Raw genomic sequence first — 25,502 nt, 5'->3', positions numbered from 1 at the left:
TAAGCAGAAGAGGGGATGCCCCCATCTTCACTCAACATGACAGAAAGTCTCCTTTGCTGGTGCTCGTGAGTTCGTCAGCACTTCTAGCCCAGGGAGCCCGTTGTGCCCTGGTCTTCTGGAGACTGGAGCCGTGGAGTTAGGTATATCTGTCGGCTTCCTCGTGCATGATCCAGATGCCAGGGCTCAAAGCATTTCTGCTCAGTTGTCACCTGCTCCTTGCCAACACTGCAGGGACAGTCTCTTTCTCCCATTCTTACTAAGGGTTTTTCATGAAACCCCCAAGCCTGACAGCTCCCCTGGCCTATTTCACTCTTCAGTTCTTTACAGCTCTGCCCTCTGGAAATGCAGCCCTTGTTCTGTTGGGCTTTTTGTTTTTTGTTTTTTGTGTTTTTTTTGACAGGCAGAGTGGACAGTGAGAGAGAGACAGAGAGAAAGGTCTTCCTTTTCCATTGGTTCACCCCCCAATGGCTGCTGTGGCTGGTGCACCATGCTGATGCAAAGCCAGGAGCCAAGTGTTTCTCCTGGTCTCCCATGCAGGTTCAGGGCCCAAGGACTTGGGCCATCCTCCACTGCACTCCCGGGCCACAGCAGAGAGCTGGACTGGAAGAGGAGAGCAACCAGGACAGAATCTGGCACCCTGACTGGGACTAGAACCCGGTATGCTGGCACCACAGGTGGAGGATTAGCCTATTGAGCCACAGTGCCGGCCCTTGATGGGCTTGTTTTAAGATAGTATAGCTTTCATCAAATGCTCGATTCCCTTTGCAGATGGACTTGGCTGAGAGAGAGACGTCCAGTCCTCCCCCTAGCACAGTGAGTCCCCCCATCCTGTACGGAGTGGTTCCAGCCATTTCTTAGCAGGTATATATAGACTTGGTGCAGTGTATATAGACTTGGTGCAGTGTATATAGCCTTGGTGCAGTGTATATAGACTTGATGCAGGTGTATATAGACTTGGTGCTGACTGCCAACTTCTGTGATTCTTAACCTCCAAAGCCTTGCCTTAGTGGCAGCGATATGCTGGAATTCCCCAAAGGAACTTGCAAATTAAACCTTACTTTCAGGAACCCTGGCTACCAGTGTCAGCGCTGTACCCTCAGAGGTTTAGATTCTCTTTCTGAGATGCTGCATTTGTGTCTAAAACATGTTATCCTTGCTTTTAGCCAAAGCTAATACTTGCAGTCAACTGTCTGCCATCAGGGCTGGCTGAATGGTCAATCAAACTGACTCATGACAGGAGCCTCCCCTTCACCCCATCCCCATCTAGCACAGTGATCCCTTGAAATGCACACTGTGCCCATTTTGTTTTCCAGTGCAAATGGACAAGGGAGCAAAATACAATACAGGACTTATTATGCACTTGATAATAACCCCCCATGGCCATCATTCCTGAAGCCTGTGTCCCGACAGAGGCCACCTACACTCAGCTGACACAGTCGCTGGCTGCTGAGGGTGCGGTTCACATGGGACTTCAGTGACGGCCCTGGGGTCAGACACTCAGGGTCATAACAACGTCACCTCACGTGCTCTCTTACCTGAGACAAGTTGTGAACTCCACTCAGCTCTGAAAGTATAACAGACAATTTGAGTAAAGTAACCTCTTCCCTCCCTCCCTCCCTCCCTCTCTTTCTTCCTTCCTTCCATCCTCTCTCCAGGAATTGGCAAGGCTGCATATGAGGGGTCTTCAAAAAAAGTTCATGGAAAAAAAAAAAACTATGCATGGATTCCATTTTTTGCACCAAAATAAACTTCTCTTTTAATCCCATTTTCCATGAATTTTTCCAGGTTCCCTGATGTATGACACAGGTCTTATTCCATCTCTGAGCTGTAAGGCAGTTGGATTCTCTCCTCTCATCATCTTCCATCCCCAAGAAGAGACAATGGCACCACCCCTAGGTCACAGATCACAAAGCTCTATCTTCCAAAAGAGGCCTGACCCACTTAGGGTTAATAGCCCTGCCTTTCTTAAGGGCAGGCCACAGAGTCCCAAATCCCTGTAACTTCCAACATGAAGAACACCCCGCTTAACTCAGGAAATACATTTTCCTGAGGCCAGTGATTTATGAAATCTATTCTCTGATTGGCTGATCTCCTGAAGAGTTGTTTGTCATAATCAGATTTGGAAAGCATACATCTCCTTCCAAGTGATGATTGTGCCGTCACCTCTGGCTCTACCCACATTTCTGGCCCGGTCAGGGCAGATCGCAGCCATGAATGAAAACCATAGCTGTCTTATCAAATACAAGCAGTGCTCGTTTAGTTTAACAGTGCTGGAAATTAGTTTTTCAGGCACTGATCTTGACAGGTCAGCTGTCAAAAGTGGGTGTTTGTGGCTATAAATTCATCGATCCCATAAACATCGTTCTGTCTGCAAAGTACAAGAAGTCAGAGTAGATGCACATGTGTACAAATGGAACGCTCTGGAGCCGTATGACGAAGTGTCAGGACTTCCGTGGGTAAAAGGTTTTCCTGGCTTCCCGTTTATCATGCCTCTCTGCCCCATTCAGCTTTTATTGACTGAAATATTTTCTGTGGCATTGCAAGCAGGGAGCACCAGTGTTCTTGGGACACAGGTGAGGGCACAATCTCTCCTAATGTTGCCTGCTGTGTGGTTGGGAATACATTTAAAGGCTGCATTACAAACAAAAATTTCCACTGGATTCCCTCCTCTGAATTATGCTTTTCTCTGTCCTGTTCCAATATAATGGGTGCTCAGAGGGATGGCTTCATTCAGAAATGATGCAGGTTGATTCGTCTTTAGAACTGGGTGAGAGCACAGAACTTCCTGGAAGCAGGAAGACTAGCGCAGCCTGGGGCACTCAGCTTCGTCCAGATGTGAGGGAATAACAAAGTCTCCTGCCCAACATGCAGTATCCCGAATCCGGGAACACAGCTGCACTTTGATGTGTTGGAAAGGCAGAATTTGGGTTTTGCTTTGAAGTAGTTTTTCTTTCTTTGTCAGGGTGCAGGATGCCCAACGGCCAGGTAGAGAGATGCTTGCATTGAAACAGAACAAAAAATAACTAAGTCCCGAGCACTTTCAGACAAAAAGATAAGGATGATGACAGCTTTAGAGGAACCTTTTTTTTTTTTTCCACCTCTCATCAAATTCCACTTTTTTTTTTTTTTTTGACAGGCAGAGTGGACAGTGAGAGAGAGAGACAGAGAGAAAGGTCTTCTTTTATTCCATTGGTTCACCCACCAATGGCCACTGCGGCTGGCACACCACGCTGATCTGAAGCCAGGAACCAGGTGTTTCTTCTTGTCTCCCATGCCAGTGCAGGGCCCAAGCACTTGGGCCATCCTCTACTGCCTTCCCAGGCCACAGCAGAGAGCTGGACAGGAAGAGGAGCGACCAGGACAGAATCCAGCACCCCGACCGGGACTAGAACCCCGGGGTGCCGGCGCCACAGGTGGAGGATTAGCCTATTGAGCTGCGGTGCCAGCCCCACTTTATTTTAAAAGCCGCTCTTGCATCAGGGTCGTCTGAATATTAACTGAGATGCTTTGGTGCTGTCATTCTTAGTGGAAAAACGTTGCCTGTCCTCACACATCTAGGTTTCAGCTCTGACTGCCTCCCTATTCCCTGCTGCAACAGGTTTATGGAGCCTTTCTCCAGTGTGGAGGGGTCTTAAATAAGAGATGCTGGTTGAATCTGCAGTAGGAGTGCACCCCCAGGCCACAGCTCCTTGGGGCCAGAGCACTGATTTTGTGAGTTCTGACTCTCACATTGGCCTTGGGGTACTGGCAGATCGCTTGACTCCTTTTGTACCCTTGACATTTGCCTCTCGTAGAAGTGCATGTGATAAAGGTTTTGTTTAATCACCTATGCCAGTTATTTTTTATCCAAGGCTTATTTTCCTTCTTGTGAAAGGAATGAGAACCCTGTTAAAACCCAGAGGAGCATAAAGAAGGGAATGATGGTTATTCCTAATTCCACCGACCACATGTAACACATGCTTCTTGTATCTTATTTTAACATATCCTTTCCTCCTTTTACTATTGCTTTTGTTTTATTTTTTTAAGCACCATTAAGGCTACAGGACATGCGGTTTTACAATCTGCTTCTTTACTTTGTGTTTCTTAATTAAGCTATTTTATAATAGATTATTTCAAAATTCTTTTCTCCTGTGAACAGCCCCTCAACTTGGTAAGCATGGGAGATGGTTTTCTTCCATTTTATAGATAAGAAAATGGAATTTCGGAGCAGTTTAATTAATTGAACAAATATTTGTGGACTTGCCTTCGCTGTTTCTAATGCTGTGCTTCCCAGGGAAGGGTCGAGAGCAAGGAGCAGAGATCTGCAGGCTCACACACACCTACTTATTCCCAGCTTCCTGTTTCCTTCCCCAAAGCTACACAAGTGTTAGAAGCAAATCTTGGAGAGAAGGATGTGGTGTTTGGTGCATGGTGGACAGGAATGAACAAGGCACGTCTGAGCTGCAGAGCCTGAGAGACCAGATGGCTTAAGAAGATGGGGTTTTGACCCAGAGAACAGAGCAAGGAAGCTGGGTCCCACAGCTGCCTCACAGACTCAGCCCCAGAGATGATTTCTACTGCAGGTTGAGTGACACATTCATTAGTCATAATCAGTGTGGTCAGTGTGATACAGTAATGTTAACACCTCAACGACAGAGAGTGGGGCATATGGACATCTCTGCACGACTTCTACAACTTTTCTGTAAATCCAAACTACTCCAAAGTGAAAGCTTGTTTGCAAAAAACCCACACAGATGATTAAGGGGTGGGCGTTTGGCCTAGTCACTAAGATATTGGTGAAGTTGCCTGCATCCCATATTGGAGTGAGTGGGTTCGAGACCTGACCCTGGCTCCTGACTCCAGCTTCCTGCTAATGCAGACCCCGGGAGGTGGTGGTGATGGATCAGATGACTGGGTCCCTGCCACCCCAGTGGGCGACCAGACTGACCCCAGGTCGGAGCTTTTGTGAGCATCTGGGGTGTGAACCAGTGAATGAATTTTCTCTCTCAAGTAAATACTTAATTCAAATCATTACGTGTTTACCAGATCCCGAGGAAGAGAACTGGCACTCCAGACAGAAGGAGCTGAAGCCCAGGTCAGGGGGGAAGATGGTGTGCTGTAGCTGTACAAAGTGAAGTGAGGCTGAGGACCATGGCTGGGCCAGGATTGGGAAGACCTCTCTTTAACTGGCATAGTTTCGTGCTTCCTGCAAAGGCACCCACCAGCATAGCTGAAAGCTGGAAGAGAGAGAGAGGGAGGGTGGGTTAATGAGACCAGTGAGGAGGCTGTTGGAAGGTTTGAGGCAGCGGAGCTGCTGCCTGGAGCCAGGCAGTGGCTGGAAACTTCTTAGAGCTGAGCTAGCACCCTGGCAGCATAGGTCTCCATGCCAACGCCTTCTTCCTGCTTCCATTTTCCATCATGCCTGATGCAATCCTGGTAGACGGGCAGGTAAAGCCTGGCTGATCAAGTACAGCCCTGCTTCTTTTACTTGTCTAAACCAGATCAGCAAGGGGCCAGCATGCTCCTTCCTTGTGCAGGAGTCAGGGTTGGGACATATTTGGCACCAGGTGTTAGGAACTCGGATCCTGGCGTGGGACAGTGCGTCCAGACTCTGAACTCGGAAGCCAGGATTAAGAAACAACCACCTCCACTATCAACTTGTGAGCCATTGAGATGCTCAAGGAGACCTTCAGAACTCCACCCAGACTTGGAAGAGTAGCAGAACACACATGAGGGTTAAGCAGCTCCAGTACCTGGACTGAGCAGTTAGGGGGTGCATACCATTATGTCATGGTGAACACACACCATCCCTGCCCCCTGAGTCCCCACTGAGGTATCCAAAGAAGGCAGAGAATCAATCCCTTCGCTCTCCTCCTCGGAATGTGTCGTCTTCCCTCTGACTGTCACTGTAATCCAGCTGCAGGGATCAACTTGAGGTCTTAGGACTCTTTCTTCAGAACCAGTGGAGAAGCATCCATGTTTCCTTCCCACCGTACCAGTTCCCAGAGTCTGGTGTCTGGTGTCATCACCATCTTGATGTCCTCGACCAGAGTTCTGGGTAGATCTTAACTTGCTTTCACTGGAATGCCTTCCGAAATAATCTGGTGGTTGGCAGGCAGAGCTCTTCAGTGTGCATGGCCACACTCTTAACTAAAATCGCATTCGTCACTGCTAGACATCCTGCAAGGAGAGAGCTGTCTTGGTAGGTGTCATGTCCAAAGTGACAGTAGGAATGGTCATTGAGGTTCTGGACCTCATAGCCAGGGCTCAGTGTGCAGACCCTGCAGCCAGTGCCAGAACTATGGGTGGTGCTGCAAGAGTACTCGTGTCCTCCTGTGGAGATGCTGATGGATCCACTAGGTCCTGCAGTGTCAGAGGAGTATTTCTGCTGCTCAGGTCAACTAGAGGTGTTTGGGGTCTTCCCTGGCAAAGAGTAGGCACTGTGCATGGCTGTCTGATCCTTACATAAATGGTGATCCATGGAGCAGCAGCAAGCAGCAGCACCCAGGAGCTTGTTAGACAGAAATAATCTCCAAGGCTAGAATCAGAAAGTGCACCTGAACCCCCTGAGTGATTTATCTGTGCATCACAGTTTGAGAATTACTGGTTCAACCTACAGTAGTGGCTCACAATCCTGGCTGTGTGTAGCCACCATATCTAGACCACAATATCTAAATCACTTAGATCAGAATCTCTGGAGGTGGGGTCCAGCCTTCAGGGTATTAAAGAGCTCCCTGAGAGATCCTACTATGCAGCCAAGCCAAGGATTCCAGAAGGGCATGACAGGACCGTTCCAAAGGCATGGATATTACCCTAAGGCTCTGATTTAGTTGCTTGGAAGTGAGGCCAGTATGTTCTGTATTTTCTCTCACCTGTCTCCAGTTTATAGTTGAGAATCATTGACCAGACAAAGAGGTGGCCATTTTTGCTCAGGCCCTGCAGGGATGCAGGGCTGAGGAGAGCAGTCCGGGAAACAACTGTGTCTCCTCTGTTGTTTCCGAGCGACGGCAGAGTCTTCACCACCTTAGGGTGCCTGGCACAGTTGCATTGAGCCACTGCACATACCCAGGAAGTGCAGAAGGATGTGGCACACACACAGAATATTTGTTGTGCTCTCCCCCTCTGCTGCCTATCTGATGGCGTTTACACTACAGAGAAAACATGCAGAGAGCTCCTGGCTCTGTTTGCAGTAGGCACCTGGGTGCAAGAGAAGCTGCACACTTGGGCTTTTGTTGTTACTTGCTTTACTGCTGAGCCCCAGCCTGCCTGTGGCAGCGGCAATGGTTTAATTTAAGTCCCTGTGGCCCAAGAAAGTCAAAGGAGTGATTAAAGGAAGAGGAGACTTTGTGGGAGACAAAGTGACACAGCCTCTGTGTGCAGACAGAACACAATTAGGACATAAACAATTGTCCTAGTGACAAGCTCTTCCCAACTGCTTGCATTTTGGGGATACCAGCAGTCCCAGTGGCCTGGGTGAGCTGATGGAGGCAATGGACCTCTCTGTTCTCCTTTACAACTGCAGGATGGATCTGGGTCTCTGGGAAGCCCACAGAGCTGCTGCCCACCTCCCTGCCTGACTCAGGTTCCCAGTTTAGGAAACGTGTTCCTAAGGTATGCGCAGATGCCTGTCCCATGTGTCTGTGTCTCACACTCCCTCTTCTCCACAGTTGGCAACATAGGACTCGGAGAAAGGCCTGAATGGTAGCCTACAGGAGAGGCCCATGGGCAGCCACCTCCAAGGACTGACTCTCAAAGTGGTGACTGTCTTGGTAGAATCACAGGGATATTCTGGGAGCTTAAGGCTGCTGTCTGTTTAGGGCTGTGTTTGGAGAGAAAGGGGATCTTGAGGAGCAAACTGAGCCTTTCATTCAAATAACTGTGTGAAAGGGTAAGACTCCAAGGGAGGTCCCTAAACTGCATTAGAGCAGGGGCCCTGCATCCAGATCCACCACTGACCTCGAGAGGGCGCTCTGCCACTCCTTTGCTCCTTGGGCGTCAACAGGGTCTTGACCGACTGGCTGCTGGTCTTCAGTGAGTGGTGCTGGCAGCCATGGTCCCCAGAAAGGTTCTTTCAGCCCCCAGCACTCTGGGTGGCCCACATGACACAAACTTCCTGATGAAGCCCACTTGCTAGTTCCTTGTTCCAACATCTTTGTCCTGGAATCATAGACTTTTGCATTTCTAAGAGACTTCAGATTTACCCCTTACTAGCTGGGTTGGACACGGGCCAGATGTTCCCCTCTGTCCCAGCAGGCCCAGAAACCCCTGGTGTTTCTGCAGACTCTGAATGTGCCTCGTATCTTATTTTCCCAACAGCGCTAAATTAATGAGATATAGGCCCTGCCACCCTTTGCCCAAAGCTCCTTCTTGTTCTGTTTCCTGCAAGAAGGAAGGGGAGTGGGGGTGGGGGGAGGCTGGGCTGCCTTCCAGGGGGCCACCTGCTCCACACATGACACAGCACAAAATGTGTGGGTGTGCACACAGCACAGCTTTGGGCTCAGAACCTGTGGATTTTAACTCGAGCCTACCCTTTCACTTACAGCATGACCTTGGCTGGTTCATCAGCATCTATTTTCTAGTACAAGCTGATAGATAAAATACGGTCTTCTCTCAATTTAATATCTCAGATCTTTATTGCCATTTATTATCCTGGATGAGAAGTGTCACATGTCTTATGTAGGTCTCCTAAAATTATGATATTTCCTAAGATCAGAGTGTGTTACAAATGAAAGTAGGAAAACGAGGGCTGTTATTCTATGAGCTGGGGTTTGGGCACAGCCCGTGATGACGTCACACAGGACAGGTAAATTTGCATGGCTGTGTGTTGACCTGCTGATTGGGGTGATTGTGCTGCACACTGTTCCGTGATTGCCCATAAACTGCTTTTAGAAAAGGGCAGAGGAGTTCAGCCTCCAGGTCGAAATTGGGTAAATACTAACAATTCAAGTTAGGATTCCTAGATGGGTCTGTCAGACCATACCCAAGATGTGGGTGTTAATGAAGATTGTTCGTTCTGCTGTTCCCAGGAAGAACCTTTCGTCATGGTGGCTGAGAACATCCTTGGGCAGCCTAAGCATTACAAAGGGTTCTCCATCGATGTCCTGGACATGCTGGCCAAGGCTTTGGGCTTCAAGTATGAGATTTACCAGGCCCCTGATGGCAGGTATGGTCACCAGCTCCACAACACCTCCTGGAACGGGATGATCGGGGAGCTTATCAGCAATGTAGGTCCCACAAGCTGGTTCATGACAAGGGGTCCCCTGGTGTGCCCCTGGGTGGCCTTGCAACTTGGCCATTATGCTGTTGGTCCAGCTAAACAGTCCGGTTACCCTCCTCTGCACCTGTGACTGCTCTGTTACCTTCTCCTCCCCCAGCGCTCTATGTCTCCCTCCCTAACCATTGCTCTCAGCCCTTGCAAGCTCATCCACCATGCCTACCCTGTAGCACTCCTGTCAGGAGACCCACCCCCCTTTCTGGGGCTGAAACAGGAACCTAGTGCCCACCAGGGGCACTGGGAGTGCCCTTTCTCCTCTTGCCCGGAGACCACAGCAGGTTACATGCATGCTGCCACTTGCGTAAGCATGAGTGTGTGTGACTGTTCTGCATGGCCGTGTGTCTGTGGTGTGACATCCCCAGCCCTGCATACTTGTTTCAGATCTTTACCTTTCATCCCTCCTGTAGCACCTGTGTCCTCATGGGAACTCGGGGCTTGAGGCCAGTCCCTCTCATCCCCAGCCTTGCGTCTGGATTCTAGGGACCTGACAATCTTTTCCCCACAGTCACTTCTGACAGTGGCATTGGACTCATTCTTTTGACACACACACGTTGACAATTGTGTACTGTGCTGTGGACAGCGCTGGACTCGCAGTGTGTAGACTCCCTGCTCCCATGCACCTTGCTAGTATCTCACATTAGTCATTATAACTGTCATGCCTTCCCTCCCCAACCCGGACCACAGATTGTTTTGCTTTGGACTCTTTGGGATCTTTACTCCCCAAACACTGGCTCTTTGCTTTTTAAATGTATCAAGGTAGGCACTAGGCATGGGATCACTCCAATTTCCCTTTATCTTTTCTGAGAAACAAATTTATTGTGGGGAAATTCAAATACTACATAAGTTAGCCATTTTAGATGTCAACGCAATGATTTGAGTAACTGTACTGAGTGTGTAACCATCTCTGTAATCTACTTTGAGAGCTCTGCTATAATCCCACTGCAGGCTCCCATACCAATTTAAAGTTACTGCCATTCCCGCCCCCAGCCCAAGGCAACCACTAATCTACTTTCCATCTCTGTTGAGTTGCAGTTGTGACATTTCATACAAATACACTCATGCAATATATGGTCTCTTGCCTCTGGCTCTTCCACTTAGCTCATGCATTTGAGTCTATCCTGCTCAGATGTTTTGGTGCCCACCTGGCACTGCAGCCTCCCCTGCCTGGTACGTCCTCTGTGGCTGACCACACAGAGACCCTCTCTTCCCTTCATCCCTTGTGCATCCACGCTCCCAATGTCCTGTTGCATCCAAGCCCTGAATAGGTTCTGTTCTTTGCCTTCTTAACTCCAATAGCCAGGCTGCTGCATTCAAGTAGAGAAGAAAATCATGAATCTGTTAGATGAGGGTCTGAGCTTTGTTCTCCTACCTCAGCTGCGCCTCCGTGCAACTCAATTCCCAAACTTACCCTTTGTGGGTCCCCTTGGCCACATCCCTCAAAGACCTCTTCCAAAGCTCTCCTAGAGCTCCCTAATGATCCTCCATCCTCCACTTATATTGGGAGAAGGAAATTGAGACTTCTGGTCATGAAATTAATTTTTACTCCTTATAAAATGCCTACATATCTGCTGGCACCTGCCCTCCCCTCCATAGGGGAGTATTGCCCGCCCTGTCCTGCCATGGGGGGAGTGTCTCTCTCCTATCACCGGTCAACCCCTCCACCTCTGTCATGAGTTGATTCGCTAGTGTGTCCTGTAGACCTTACTTACCCTAGAGTGTAAACCTACCCTTAAATACACTCCAAACTCTCCCAACCCTAAGAGGCAACACCTGGATATTGGGTTTCTGGGTAGAGAGGCAAGAACCAGAGATGAAAAATGTGACAAGTGTAAGAGGAGTGCTTGAACGAAGTCCCCTCCCACATCTTGTGTCCTCTGTACTCTAGATGGTGTTGGATGTTGGTTTATCTGCACTTCTAAGCCACACATTCAATCTTGTAAAATCCTTTCCCCCACTTTGACACATGGGTCAAACCAGTGGTCAGGATAGGCTGTTCAAAAACTCACCATAATCACTGTTGATGCCTCCTACCTCGAGGTCCCAGAGCCAAGATAAAAGTGATGACCATGGCTCTCAGCACTCTAACAGCCATGGCAAACTAGACCACATTGCCTGCCTCCCTCTCCTCTAGGCAGTGAAGCTCCTAACCTCTCCCAGACATGGCAGCCTCATCTCCAGTCCAGGTCCATCCTAATGGAGCATTTTTCTGTTTTTACAATGAAGCCACTTTTGGAAGCAGAACTCTTAGGGGACATTTTGAGGTCACAGTAGGGCAAGTGCAGAGAAACCCTTCACAGTATGGTTTGGGTACAGGAAAAACCAGCTCATGTGTCTGCAGGCTGTGAGATAGGGAATGGTGGGAAACAGAAACCAGTAGATGACCCTTTATTCCTAGGGAGTTTTACTTTGCATATAAAACAATCTGGTCCCCGGCCAGTGCCATGGCTCACTAGGCTGATCCCCTGCCTTCGGCGCCGGCACCCCGGGTTCTAGTCCTGGTTGGGGCGCTGGATTTTGTCCCGGTTGCTCCTCTTCCAGTCCAGCTCTCTGCTATGGCCTGGGAAGACAGTGGAGGTTGGTCCAAGTGCTTGGGCTCTGCATCCACATGGGAGACCAGGAGGAAGCACCTGGCTCCTGGCTTCGGATCAGTGTAGCACGCTGGCTGTAGCAGCCATTTTGGGGGTGAACCAACGGAAGGAAGACCTTTCTCTCTGTCTCTCTCTCTAACTCTGCCTGTCATAAAATAAATAAATAAATATTTAAAAAACCAATCCAGGCCCCAAATGTTAGCAGAAATCTCCATGGTTGAACAGCTCACCATCTAATTGCTGAAGTCTTTTAGAAAAGAGAGGGATCGGTGTGGTGATGGTGTTTGGGGAAGCTGGGTGGAGACTGGCCCTGCTGTCTAGGGGAAATTTGGATAACCCTGGAAGAAGAGAGGAGAGGCAACAGCAGACAGCGCAGTGTTGGACTTGACCTTATAGGGTGCAGAGCCGCAGGGTGTCAACCCTCAAATCCGCTTCCTCTGCACAGAAACCCTGGAGGGGCAGGGGTGCGTGGACTGAGGAGCTGGTTTGCCTTTCAGAGAGCAGACGCGGCCATCTCCGCCATCACCATCACCCCCGAGAGGGAGAGCGTCGTGGACCTCAGCAAGCGGTACATGGACTACTCAGTGGGGATCCTCATGAAGAAGCCGGAGGAGAAGTTCAGCATCTTCTCCCTGTTCGCGCCCTTTGACTTCGCGGTGTGGGCCTGCATCGCGGCTGCCATCCCTGTGGTGGGGGTGCTCATCTTTGTGCTGAACCGGATCCAGGCCGTGAGGACGCAGAGTGCCGCCCAGCCGCGACCGTCCGCCTCCGCCACCCTGCACAGCGCCATCTGGATCGTGTACGGAGCCTTCGTGCAGCAAGGTACCTGCCTGTCTCCTGGCCTTGGTTAACCCTGAGGACCTGGAAGGACTTTTCCCTGTGGGCACTGTTCTTAGAAATAACTTCACCCAGTCATTTTAAATGCAATTCGATTTCATCTCTAGCACACTCCTAATATCACACTGCCCCAATTTCTCTATGTGATATCAGATTGAAACGGAATAAAATGATGACAAAGAACTCAACTTCAGATCCTGATTCTCCCCGTTATGTAAAATTAACTTTGGAGTTCTGCCTTGAGCGTGTCTCCCCTCCCACCTTTGATTGCTAGGCACATGAGGTTGTCAGGAGAAACCCTGCATCTTGTTTAAATTTGCACTCATAATGGGGGAAAAATAATCCCGATTGTACTGCAGTCTGCTAGGCATTCTCCTCTGCTTGAGGGTTCTGCACTGTGCAATCTGGGGTGGAAAAGGACAAGTTGCAAAGTTCCTAATGTGAGTCGTGGTCCTGTTTTTACCCTGGCGAAAGCTTTTCAAGGTTATATAAGGAGAATAAGTGGGCAGTGAGATGCTTTCCTCTGCTACCACCTAAGGGACCAAGGAGAAATAATTGGCCTGAAAGAGGCAGCTTCTCCCCGAAAGTTACTTGCAATGATTTCTGAGAATCCTGGGGAAAAAGTCTTCTAGTGAGGGCTGAATATTAATAGAAGTCGTAGGGTCCATCTCATTCCTTGGTTGAAAAGAAAGCTCTGGAATCATCTGGGTAGACGCTCAGCCTGTATTTACAAAATCCCTGAGTCTACTCTGTGTGGATTTGGAATCGGGGGTGGGGGGGGGGAGCCAGCTTGGTTTGCTGCCCTAGGAGTTTTCAGCTCGGTGAGAAGGTTTTGACATTCAGAATTCTGTCCCCGGTGTTGTGGCAAGCTTCTTATCCCTGCACAGCCCATCTGGACTCCTACATGTTCTGTGGTCCTTCATCCCATTCCAAGATCAGTAGCTGTAGATGCCTTGACCACTACCAGCACAGTTCCCCCATGCAGTGGGCAGTCCCTTCCCTGGTCCCCTGGCCTGGCCACAGGGCAGAGCAGGTCTCTGGGGAAGGGAGTGAAGCTCCCTTCCATAAGGTAAGCCTGTTCCTTCTTCTAGATCTAGAGTGACGTCAGACATGGTACAAACCTGTCCAGGGCTCTCAGATTTTGTGGATAGAACCTGAGGGCACAGAGAGACTCAGATCCTGGATCTGCAGTCGGATGACTAGAATCTGTCATGCCCAGAGAAGAGTTTCATTCCTGTTGTATTTTGTTTCCTGTACAATTGCATAAATGTATAAATTCATATCTTTGAACTTTCAGTGCTGCTTAAGAAAGTCAACAAATCAAACATTAAAATTAACAAATTAAATTTCCTCTGACATTTAAACTTGTTCACAGACATTTAAGCAAATTTTATCAATGTTTAGTTAAAATTAATTTAAGTCACAAGTCTAATATTTTTCAAATCTTCAAATACCTTAAAGTGATTTGAAACATGCCAATTATCACAAAGAATAGAAAACTTATTTCACTTACATTTCAAAAATTTTTGAAACCAGGGCAGGCATTTGGCAAAGAGGTTAAGATGCTGTTTGTGATGCCCACATCCCATATTGAGGAGCCCGAGTTTGAGTCCTGGCTGCACTTCTGGTTTCAGCTTTCTGCTAATGTACATATACCCTGGGAGGCAGCAGGTGATGGCTCACGCACTTGGGTCTCTGCTACCCACATGGGAGATCTGCATTGAGTTCCAGGCTCCAGGCTTTGGCCTGTCCCAGACTCAGTTACTGTGGGCGTTGTAGGAGTGAACCAGCAGATGGAGGATTCCTGCCCTTCATCGCCCACCTCTCTCTGCCTTTTAAATAAAATGAAAATACATAAATGAAAACTTTAAAAATTATTGAAACCAAGGACTCAGATGCTGTCTTCATTTTTACAAAATGTGAAAATGATGGCCTAGAAGAATGAGTTCAGGATGGATGGATGCCTCTTGGAAATGCTTTTATTTTATGATCAGACTCGGAAATGCACATTGAGAATGTGATTGCTGAAGTGGCCACAGCACAGATCTATTCCACACTCACTGCATTCTCTATGGGCTTCCATATGACCCCTCATTTGAGTCCCAGCTGGGATTTTCTGAGTCCCTGCCTTCGGTATCTTCTGTAATCCATCCTGCTCCATCATCACACCCACTCTGCATCGTGGCTCTCCTCAAGCCAGCCATACTCAGTGAGCTTCTCAAAGAATTCAGATTCCTTGATCAGGGTTCAAGGTTAACTATGATATTATCTAGTGTCTGTATTAAACTGACCTTTTGACTGAGAGAATTGTAGATTCACGTGCAATTGTAAGAGACAATACAGACGGTCTTCCAGGATCCTTTACCCAGTTTCACCCAGCGGAAATATTTTGAAAAGTTAGTATTGTACCACTGCCAGGGTACTGACATTGATAGAATTAATGGATTTTATTCAGACTTTCCCTCCTGTATGCATCTGTGTACATGTGTGTGCATTTTGGTCTGTATGTGTATCTGTGTTCATTTGGTGCTATATGTCTGTGTGTATGTGTGCACTTGATTCTGTGTCTCTGTGTATGTATGTACGCATTTGGTTCTGCGTGTCCCTCTGTGCCTCTGTATGCATTTGGTTTCTGTGTGCATTTGGTGAGTAGCCACCTCCACAGCACAGACACCGAGCAGTGCTATCACCACAGGAATCCCTTGTGTCATCCCGTGATAACCATACTTGCCTCGTTCCCAGTTCTTGCCCTCTCTTTCCATCCCTAACCATGACAATCTGTAATTGCCCTCTAATTGTAAAAGTTTATGCTTCCAATTGTGTTATATAAATGGGTCATATCTTTTGGCTTTGGCCCCTTCAGCATACATACATTTGTCCAGCTTATTGTGTGTATTAACAGTTCATTGCTTTGTATTGATGAGTGGTATCCTGTGTACCACAGTTTGTTTAGTCACCCATTGAAGGACATATGGGTTGTTTCCAGTTCTTGGTAATTATGAATAAAGCTGCTATGAACATTTGGGTACACATTTTTGTGTGAACATAAGTTTTCATTTACATGTGATAAATATGCAAGAGTGCAATTGCCGGGTCATATGGTAATTACATGTTGATTTTGGTTTTTTAAAAAACTATCCAACTGCCTTCCACAGTGGCCATACCATTTTACATTTCTGCCAGCAATGAGGGAGTGGTCCAGCTTCTCGGCATCTCTGCCAGCACCTGGTGTTGTGACTGTCTTTCCTTGGACCATGCTGGTAGGTGTGCAGAGCTGTCTCGTGCGGGTCTCATTTTGCATCTCCCTAAGGATTAATGATGCGGAGACCATTTCCTGTGCTCATTCCCTATCTGTGCATCCTGTTCAGGGAAATAGCTGCTTTTGTCTTTTGTTCATTTTCCAATGAGAGTGATTGATGTTTACTGTTTGAATTTGGGAAGTTTTTTATGTAGTTTGGATACGTGTTGTCAGTGATTTGCAAATAAGTCCTACCATTCTAAGGGGTCTTTTCGACCCTTTAACAGAATCTTTACACAGAGAAGAGGTTTTAATTTTGATGAGGTTCAATTTAGAAACTTTTTTTTTTTTATGGATCCTGCTTTTGGTGTAAAATCTTTGCTTAGCCGGAGACTCTGAAGATTGTCTTGTGTTTTCTGCTCCTGCCTAAATCTTTTAAATTTTTGTAGTTTTACAATTCAGCAAACAATTAGTTTTGTATAAAGTTTGAGGCTTAGGTTTAGGTTGAAACCTCTCTCTCTCTCTCTCTCTCTCTCTGGTTGTCCAGTTCCTCGAGCACCACTTGTTGAAAATGCAATCCTCCAATGGATATACTGCATATGTGTGTGTGTATGTGTGTGTGGCATACAACCCAATACATTGTGAAATGATGACCATAGTCAAGGAAAACATAGCCATCACTTCACATGGCCATCATGTGCGTGTGTGCTGAGAACATTTAAGATCTTAGGTTCTTAGTAAAAATTCCAGCTATACCTATAGCATTGCTAATGATTGCCACCAGTGCTTAGACCTTCAGAACTTACTCATCCTACGTAACTGAAACTTTTCCACCTTGCACCAAAACCTCACATTTCCCTCAGCCACCATTCTTTTCTCTGCTTTGACGAGTTCAGATTTTTTAGGTTGCACATATGAGTAAGATTGCGCAACCCTTGTATCTGCCTGTATGTGGTTGGCTTATTTCATTTAGCATATTCTACTCCAGCTTCATCCCTGTTGCCATACATGATAGAGTTTACAGTTTTTGATGGCTGAACAGTGCAGCTTTGCTCTAGAAATGAGGTGTGTGCAGCCAGAAGTATTTCACACCATGGCCTGTGGGCAGCTGCCCATCTCAGCACATGAAGACTTATACGGAAGTCCAGAGGGTTTTGTTGGTTGTCTTCCAGGCCCGGGGCCAAGGTGAGGAGGATGGGTGGGCAGTGTGGGTGTTTGCACAACCTGGCCTCCCATGTTTTAGAATGATGAGTCATTCTCCCATTCATAATGTTTCATTCAGCATTTAAATGGCCTTGGAGCTGGTGGAAAGTATTTTGTGTGTGTGTGTGTGTGTATGTGTGCTGAGCCATAAGGGAGCCCAGGGACGTGGAAGCATTTGATTTTTATCTGCTGCTAGCTGTGATTATTCCGGTTTCTTTGACCCTGGGCCTCCCTTGAGTAGTTTGTGTTCATCTCCAGTCCCAGGGAGGGACAGAAGAGGGAGAAGAGGGAGGTGGGGAGGAGTCTGACCCATAAGTCCCCAGTCCCTTCTGCGCCTATCCTGTTCTCTCCCGACATGCAGGGGCTCTGGGGAGAGCCAGCGGTCCCTGGGGAAGAGGAGCACAGCTTGCTTGAGGTCCCTACCTCTGGGTACCTGGCATCTCAGCACTAGGCAGCATTTCTATCCTGCAAATTGCCTCTTCACAGTCTTGAACTGTTTGTCAATTGAGCTTCATACCCTCGTCTCTTTGGGTTGTAGAAGTTCCTGCTATAATCTAACACTTTACTGGTTTGTTTTTTTTTTTTTTCATGTCATTACATCTTTTTATTTGATTTTATTTGATTTTTATTAATATAAAGAGAACATTAGTCAAAGCCTTAATTCTCCACTAAATAAAATGTTCAACAAGGAAAAAGCGGAGAGAGCATTGTTCAGCAGGAATATAGACAAAGACCATAAACTAATCAAGTCCAAAGATGTCAATTTCACTCACTCATATATATTAACTTTTTAAAAGCTTTTAAAATTTTTTTTTCTTTTCTTTTTCTTTTTTTTTTTGACAGGCAGAGTGGATAGTGAGAGAGAGAGACAGAGAGAAAGGTCTTCCTTTCGCCGTTGGTTCACCCTCCAATGGCCGTCGCAGTAGGCGCACTGCGGCCGGCGCACTGCGCTGATCCGATGGCAGGAGCCAGGTGCTTCTCCTGGTCTCCCATGGGGTGCAGGGCCCAAGCACTTGGGCCATCCTCCACTGCACTCCCTGGCCACAGCAGAGAGCTGGCCTGGAAGAGGGGCAACCGGGACAGGATCGGTGCCCTGACCGGGACTAGAACCCAGTGTGCCGGCGCCACAAGGCGGAGGATTAGCCTAGTGAGCCACGGCGCTGGCCAAAAATTTTTTATATTATATACTTGATAGGCAGAGTTACAGACACAGAGAGACACACATAGAACAGTCTTCCGTCTGTTGGTTCACTCCCCAAATGACCACAACGGCTGGAGCTGGGCCGATCCAAAGCCAGGAGCCAGAAACTTCTTCTGGATCTCCCATGTAGGTGCAGAGGCCTAAGCACTTGGGCCATCTTCTGCCTGATTTCTCAGGCCATAGCAGAGAGCTGGATCAGAAGCACAGCAGTGGGACACAAACTGGTACCCATATGGGAGGCCAGCACTGCAGGCCAAGGCTTAGCCTACTATGTGACAGCCCTAGCAACTGCATTAACTTTTCTTATACTCTCTCTACATTTTAACTATAACAAATGAGAGAAAACATATTTTTGGAGGGATCTGGCTTATTTACTGTGCCTAATGATCTCCAGTTGCTTCCATTTTGTTGCAAAAGTCAGTGTTTCATTCTTTTTTAAGGCTGAGTAGTATTCTATCATGTGTATATATACTACATTTCTTTATTCAGTCATCTGTGATCGTTCCATATCTCAGCTATTGTGAATTGAGCTGCAGTTAACATGGGAGTACAGGTAGATATTGAACATTTTTCATATACCCGTTGGCCATTAATATGTCTTTTGAGAAGTGTATATTCAGGTCCTTTGCCCATTTGTGAGATATTACTTTGTCTTGCTATAGAGCTGTTTGAGCTCATTAATGCATTATCACATGTGTAGTTTGTAAATATTTTCTGTAATTCTCTAAGTTCTCTCTTCACTCTGTAGCTGTTGTGTGGAAATGTTCAGTTTGATGCACTCTCTTTAATCTATTGCTGCCTGTGCCTTCAGGATGACATCTAAAAAATCATTACCCAGACCAACATCTTAAAACTTGGCTCCTGTGTTTTCTTCTGGAACATTCACAGTTTCAGATCTTATTTTTGAATCTTTAATCCACTGTGATTTTACTTTTTAATATGGTTGCCGTAAGGCTCTATTTTAATTCTTGCATGTGTGATTATCCAGTTTCCCCAACACCATTCATTGAAGAGACTTTCCTCCCCACTGGCAGTTTTGGACCAAAACCAAATGAAGGCCAATTGACCCTAATTGTACGGGCTTATTTCTGCACTCTTTATTTTCTACTGTATGTGTGTTTATGCCAGTCTCTTTCTGCTCAGTTACTCCAGTTTTGTAATATTTGTTTGTTTACATTTTAAGATCAGGTAGTATTATGCTTCTAGCTTTGTTCTCCTTGCTCAGGATTGGCTATTCAAGAATCTTATGTGATTCCCTCGGAACTTTAGGATATTTTTTTCTATTTCTGAGAGATTTATCATTGGAATTTCGATAGATGTTGTACTGAATCTCCACATTGCTTTGGGTAGTATGCATATTGTTAACATTTTTTTTAAGTCAATAAACACAGGATCTCTTTTCATTTATCTGTGTCTTCAATTTCTTTGACCAGCATTTTCTACTTTTCAACATACAGATTGTTCAATTCCTTGGTTAAATTTATACCTAAGAATTTTCTTTTTTATACTATTCCAAATGGGATTATTTTCTTAATTGCTTTTCTAATAGTTCATTGTTAGTTTGTAGTAGCACTCCTGATTTTTGCATGTGAATTTTCTATCTGCAAATTTACCGCATTCATTTATTAGTTCTAACACTGATTTGGTGACATGTTTAATGTCTTCTACATAGAAGGTCATGCCATTTGCAAATAGAGACAGTTTTATTTCTTACTTCCCAATTTGAATGTTTTTTATTTCTTTCTGTTGACTAAATTTCTCTGGCTAGTACTGCCAGCACTATATTGAATAGACTTGATGAGAGTGGGCATCCTTCCCTTCAGCTTTCCACCATTGTTTTTAAAGATTTATTTCTTTATTTGAAAGGCAAAGTTACGGAGAGAGAGGAAGAGACAGAGATCTTCCATCTACTCCCCAAATGGCAGCAACTGCCTGGGCTGGGCAGATCCAAAGCTGGGAGCCAGGAGCTTCTTCTGGGTCTCCCACATGGTGCAGGGGCCCAGGCACTTTGGCCCTCCTCCTCTGCTTTCTCAGACACATGAGCAGAGAGCTGGATCAGAAATAGGGCAGCCGGGACTCAAACTGGTGCCCATATGGGATGCAGGTGCTCAGGCAGAAGCCTAACCCGCTACACCACAGAACCAGCCCCAGATTTTCACCATTTAATATGATGATAGGTATAGGCTCGCCACTTATGATCTCTGTTATGTTAAGGTGCATGATTTCTCTTGTTAATTTGTTAAAATTTTTTATCATTAATTTTGTCAAATGATTTTTCTGCATCTGTTGAGATAAATGTGCATTTCTAATCCTTCATTCTGTTAATGTGATGAGTCACCTTTATTGATTTGCATGTGTTGAAACATCCTTGCAACCTTAGGATAAATTCTCCCTGGGCGTGGAGTAAGGATCCTTTTCACATGTTGTTGAACTAGGATTCCTAGTACTTTTATTGAGGATTTGTTCATGGATGTTCATCAGGGTTAATTTCCCATAATTTTATTTTCTTGTAGTATCTTTGGGTAGTTTTGAAATCAGGGTAATGGTTACATCCTTGTTTAAAACCATTTAGCCATATGTGAGAGGGTTTGTTTTGGGTGCTCTGTTCCAGTCAATTTGCCTTATGTCTCTTTTCGTGCCAGTACCACATTGTATCCATTACTGTAACTTTGGAGAATGTTTTTAAAGTATTTATTTATTTACTCATTTATTCATTTATTCTTTTATTTGAAAGGTACATAGAGATAGAGACACAAGAGAGAACTCCTATCTGCTGGTTCACTCCCCAAATGCCCACAACTCTAGGGCTGTGACAGACCCAAGCCAGGATTGGGTCTCCCATTTGGGCGGCAGAGACGCAAGTACTTGAGCCTTCACCTGTTGCCTCCCAGTGTCTGCCTCAGCAGGAAGCTGGAATTGGGAGTGTAGACAGGACTCAAGCCCAGGCACTTTGGAATGTCAGTGTACTGGTAGATCAGTGCCGTAACTTCTAGACCAAATGTCTGCCCCTGGAGTATGTTGGAAATGTGAGCCCTCCAACTGTCTCCTTTTTCAAAATTGTTTTGGCTACTTGGAATATCTTGAGATTCCATATGAATTTTATGGATTTTCCTATTTCTGAAAAGAAACTTGGAACTTGAATAGAGATTGCATCAAACTTTTAGATCACTTTAGGGGGCTGGCGCTGGGGCGCAGCAGGTTAAAGCACCAGCATCCCCATGTGGGCGCTGGTTCGAGTCCTGGCTGCCCCACTTCTGATCCAGCTCTCTGCTATGGCCTGCGAAAGCAGCAGAAGATGGCTCAACTCCCTGAGCCCCTGCACCCACATGGGAGAACTGGAAGAAGCTCCTGGCTCCTGGCTTCAGATCAGCTCAGCTCTGGCCATTGCAGTTCATTTGGGAAGTGAACCAATGGATGGAAGACCTCTCTCTCTCTCTCTGGCTCTACCTCTCTGTAACTCTTTCAAATAAATAAAATAAATCTTAAAAAATGATCACTCTGGAAAATATTGACATTTTCACGTTATTAAATCTTCCAATCCATTTATGGAGGATATCATTGTATTTATTTGTATCTCAGCGACCATTTATAGGTTTCAGTGGGTATGTTTTTGCCTCTCTGGTTAAATTTTTCTGAATTATTTTATCCTTTTTGATTTTGTTGTGTGTGGGATTGTTTTTATAATTTGCTTTTCAGACATTTCATGTTACTGCTTTGAAACGCAACTAATACATGTGCTGATTTTTGCCCTGCATCTTCACTAAGTTCGTTTACTGATTTTAATAGATGTGTGAATATTTATTTCTATGTATTTAATTTTAGTCTTTTTTGAATATTAAATCATTCTGAGACTAGAAATACTTTTACTTCTTCCTTTCAAATATGAATGACTTTATTGTTTAAATGTTCTTACCTGTCTGGGACTTATAGTACTGTTGAATAGAAATGGTGAAAGCAGATGTCCATTTCCTTTTCCTCACCGTAGAGGAAAAGTTTTGGTCTTTCATCATGAATATGACGTGAGCCATACGAGGGGGCTTCAAAACATTGTGACAAGTTGGAATTAAAAGATCAGTTTATTTTGATGCTTTTTTTGAAGTCCAAGGATTTATAGCCCTTACTGTATGGACTTTTTAATCATGAAAGTGCTGGATTGTGTGGGATTTTTCCTTTAATCTGCTAATGTAGTATATTGCATTGACTGATTTCTGTATAGAACATCTTTGCCTTCCAGGAATAAATCCCACTTGGTAAAGGTGTATAAGCCTTTTAATATGCTGCTGAATGCAGATTATAGAATTTTGAATGGGAATGTTATATAAATATTCATTGGGAGTATTCATCTTAGTTTTCTCCTTCTCTAGTGTTTTCGCCTGGCTTCAGAACCAGGGTAACAATGATGGCCTCATAGAGTAGGTCAGAAAGTGTTCCCTCCTCTTCATTTTTAAATTTTTGATAAGAGTATGGGGTGTGCCTTTGGCACAGCAGTTAAGACACTGCTTAGGGGGCCCACATCCCATGTCAGAGTGCCTGGTGTGAGGGCTTCTAGCTACAGCTGGACCCATCCCTGGATTTTGCAAGTATTTAGGGAGTGAACCACTAGATGGAAGATCTAGTTCTCTCTCTGTCTCTCCCTCTTAAATATGGTACAAATAAATGAATTGAAATTTTTAAAAAAGAATACAAGGAGAATCACTGTATATTCTTTACATATTTTGTAGAATTCACTAATTAAGTTATATGGTACTGGGCCTTTCTATGTTTCCAGGTTTTTCAATACTCATTCAATGTCCTTATGAGTAATAGGTCTATTCAGATTTTCTATTTCTTCATGATTCAGTCTAGGTTGAGTGTTTCTGCAAATTTGTCCACTTCATCCAGATTATCCAATTTGTTGGCACGTAATTGTTCGTAATACTTGCTTGCAGCTGTTTATCATTTCTATAATATAGGGAGTAATAAACCTCATTTCATTTCCAATTCTCATTATTGGGTCTTCTGTTTTTCTTCTTAGTCAAGGTAACTAAAGGCTTGCCAGTATATTTGATTTCTTTAAAGAACCAACTCTTGATTTTGTGGATTTCTGTGATGTTTTTATATTCTCCATCTTATTCCTCTGCTCCTATGCTTGTTATGCATTCTGCTAGTTTTGAATTTGGTGAGTCCCTTTCTTTTTGGCGCCACAAGATGTAAAGTTAACTTCTGATTCGATGCCTTTCTTTTCACTTTTAAGTCTTTGTAGCTATAAACCATCAACTGGTTCACTCCCCCAAATAGCTGCAATGGCCAGGCCAAAGCCAGAAGCGAGCTCCATGTTAGCCTCCCACAGGGGTGGCAGGGGTTGAAATCCTTGGGCCATCTTCTGCTGCCTTCCCAGGCACATCAGTGGGAAGCTGGATGGGAAGTGAAGCAGCCAGGACTCAAACTGGCACTCAGATGGGATGCTAGTACTCCAAGGAGTGGCTTAGTCCACTGTGCCACAACGCTGACCCCTGATTATTTCTTAAACCCATGGTTTAGCCATGGTTCATTTCTTTACTCTTAGGCATTTTTGATCAGCCAGAGTAGGTTTTTAAGAAACACACCTAACAAGAGAGAGCTAATTTCTGAGATAGCACATCTGAGACTCTTTGTCTATTATGTTCATACATGAATTAAACTTGTTTGGGTGGAATGCTCTTGAGCCAAGACTCTCCTTCTGAGCTGGTGCTGTGGTGTAGAAGGTTAAGCCCCTGCATTCAGTGCTGGCAACGGGCTCTGGTTCCAATCCCGGCTGCTCCACTTCCTGTCTAGCTCTCTGCTATGGCTTGGGAAAGCAGTGGGCAATGGCCCAAGTGCCTGGGGCTCGGTTGTTGCGGCCATTTAGGAAGTGAACCAGCAGATAGACTCTCTCTCTCTCTCCTTCTCTCTCTGTATCTCTGCCTTTCAAATAAATAAACAAACAAATTCACTAAAAGCAAAGACTCTGCTCCAATTACTCTGTGGAGCGTGCTCCTTGCAGGCTTCCTGTGTGCATTGCTGGGGGAAGCCTTGGCCTCTTCCTCTTGACCTCCGCTCGCCTTCCCTCTATGTCCCTCCCACATTGTCTCTTCTCTCCCATCTCTTCTTCTCCCCTCTCCCTCCTTCTTTCTGCTCCTCCTCCTACCCTCTTCTCTCCTCCTTCTTCCTCTATTCTATTCCTTCTCCTCTTCCTCTTCCTCTTTTCTCCTTCCTGTTCACTTTCTCCTCCCTTTGTCTTCACTCCTCCATCTCACTCCTATGTCCCGCCCCCATTCCTACATTTTCTTTATCTCCCCTCTACTTCCTCCTCCTCTCCTTTTTCTGCTTCTCCCGCCTCTATTGTCCTTCTCCTTCCCCCTCCTTCCTCTGCTTCTTCACTTTTGTTTTTCCCTTTGTCCCTGCCCTTACCAACGTCACTGGTTTTAAAAACTACCATCTGTATTTATTAGAGCCAGCCTGAGTGCCATTCATTTGGTTAGAGTTATTGAGTCTTCTATATAGGCAAAAAGAAAATTGCACCTTCAGCTCAGTAATTTTGTCACCTATAAATATTAAATCCTTCCTTATTATTTATGTCTTGCTTACCTTTATCTTGTTTCCAGGAACCTTAACTTCCTGTGTTGGTACTGCGAGTCTTTTATTTATATCCTACTCTTTGATCATTTTCAATTTGTCTCCTTTTTCCTGTTTGTTATGGGAGACTCCTTGGTTTGTCTTCCTCAACTTTCCGTTGTGGCTCCTTTGAGCTTTCTTATCTTTTGATACAAAAGCAAGTCCCCTGAAATAATGCATTTTGTCTGATCTTCATATACTTTTTGGCAATTATAATGACTGTATAAATTCTACTTGAATATTTTTATTTCCTTTTCAAGTCTTTCTTCATCCTATTTTGCAGGTATATCCTTTGTTTCTCAGTCACTACTTTATTTAAAATTTTTGTTATAAAGAGTCCTGATATGATGATATGTACTATAATACACAAACCACAAAAAATTCCTACTTCAGTTTTTAAAAAATATATAGTTTCCAACAAAATTTCTTTAGTATCTTTATTTTTTTAAGATTTATGTATTTATTTGAAAGAGTTACACAGAGAGAGGAGAGGCAGAGAAAGACATCGAGGTCTTCCATCTGCTGGTTCGAGTCCCTGCTGCTCCACCTCCGATCCAGCTCCCTGTTGAT

The 25,502-nt window shown here is 45.5% G+C and overlaps 1 protein-coding gene across 1 annotated transcript in view; it reads left to right on the top strand.

Annotated features, from left to right (window-relative positions):
- The window catches only part of LOC133775819 (glutamate receptor ionotropic, delta-1-like), a 194,224-nt gene that overhangs the window by 103,988 nt on the left and 64,734 nt on the right, over nt 1–25,502 (top strand). Inside the window, 3 exon segments of the mRNA XM_062214304.1 lie at nt 7,647–7,748; nt 9,006–9,203; nt 12,339–12,663. Of these exon segments, the coding sequence (XP_062070288.1) occupies nt 7,647–7,748; nt 9,006–9,203; nt 12,339–12,663 (625 nt within the window).

This window comes from Lepus europaeus, chromosome 17, assembly GCF_033115175.1.
Source record: "Lepus europaeus isolate LE1 chromosome 17, mLepTim1.pri, whole genome shotgun sequence".
In the NCBI taxonomy this organism is placed as follows: Eukaryota; Metazoa; Chordata; class Mammalia; order Lagomorpha; family Leporidae; genus Lepus; species Lepus europaeus.
The sequence above is the reverse complement of the archived record's forward strand: the minus strand, read 5'-3'. Positions and strand labels throughout refer to the sequence as shown.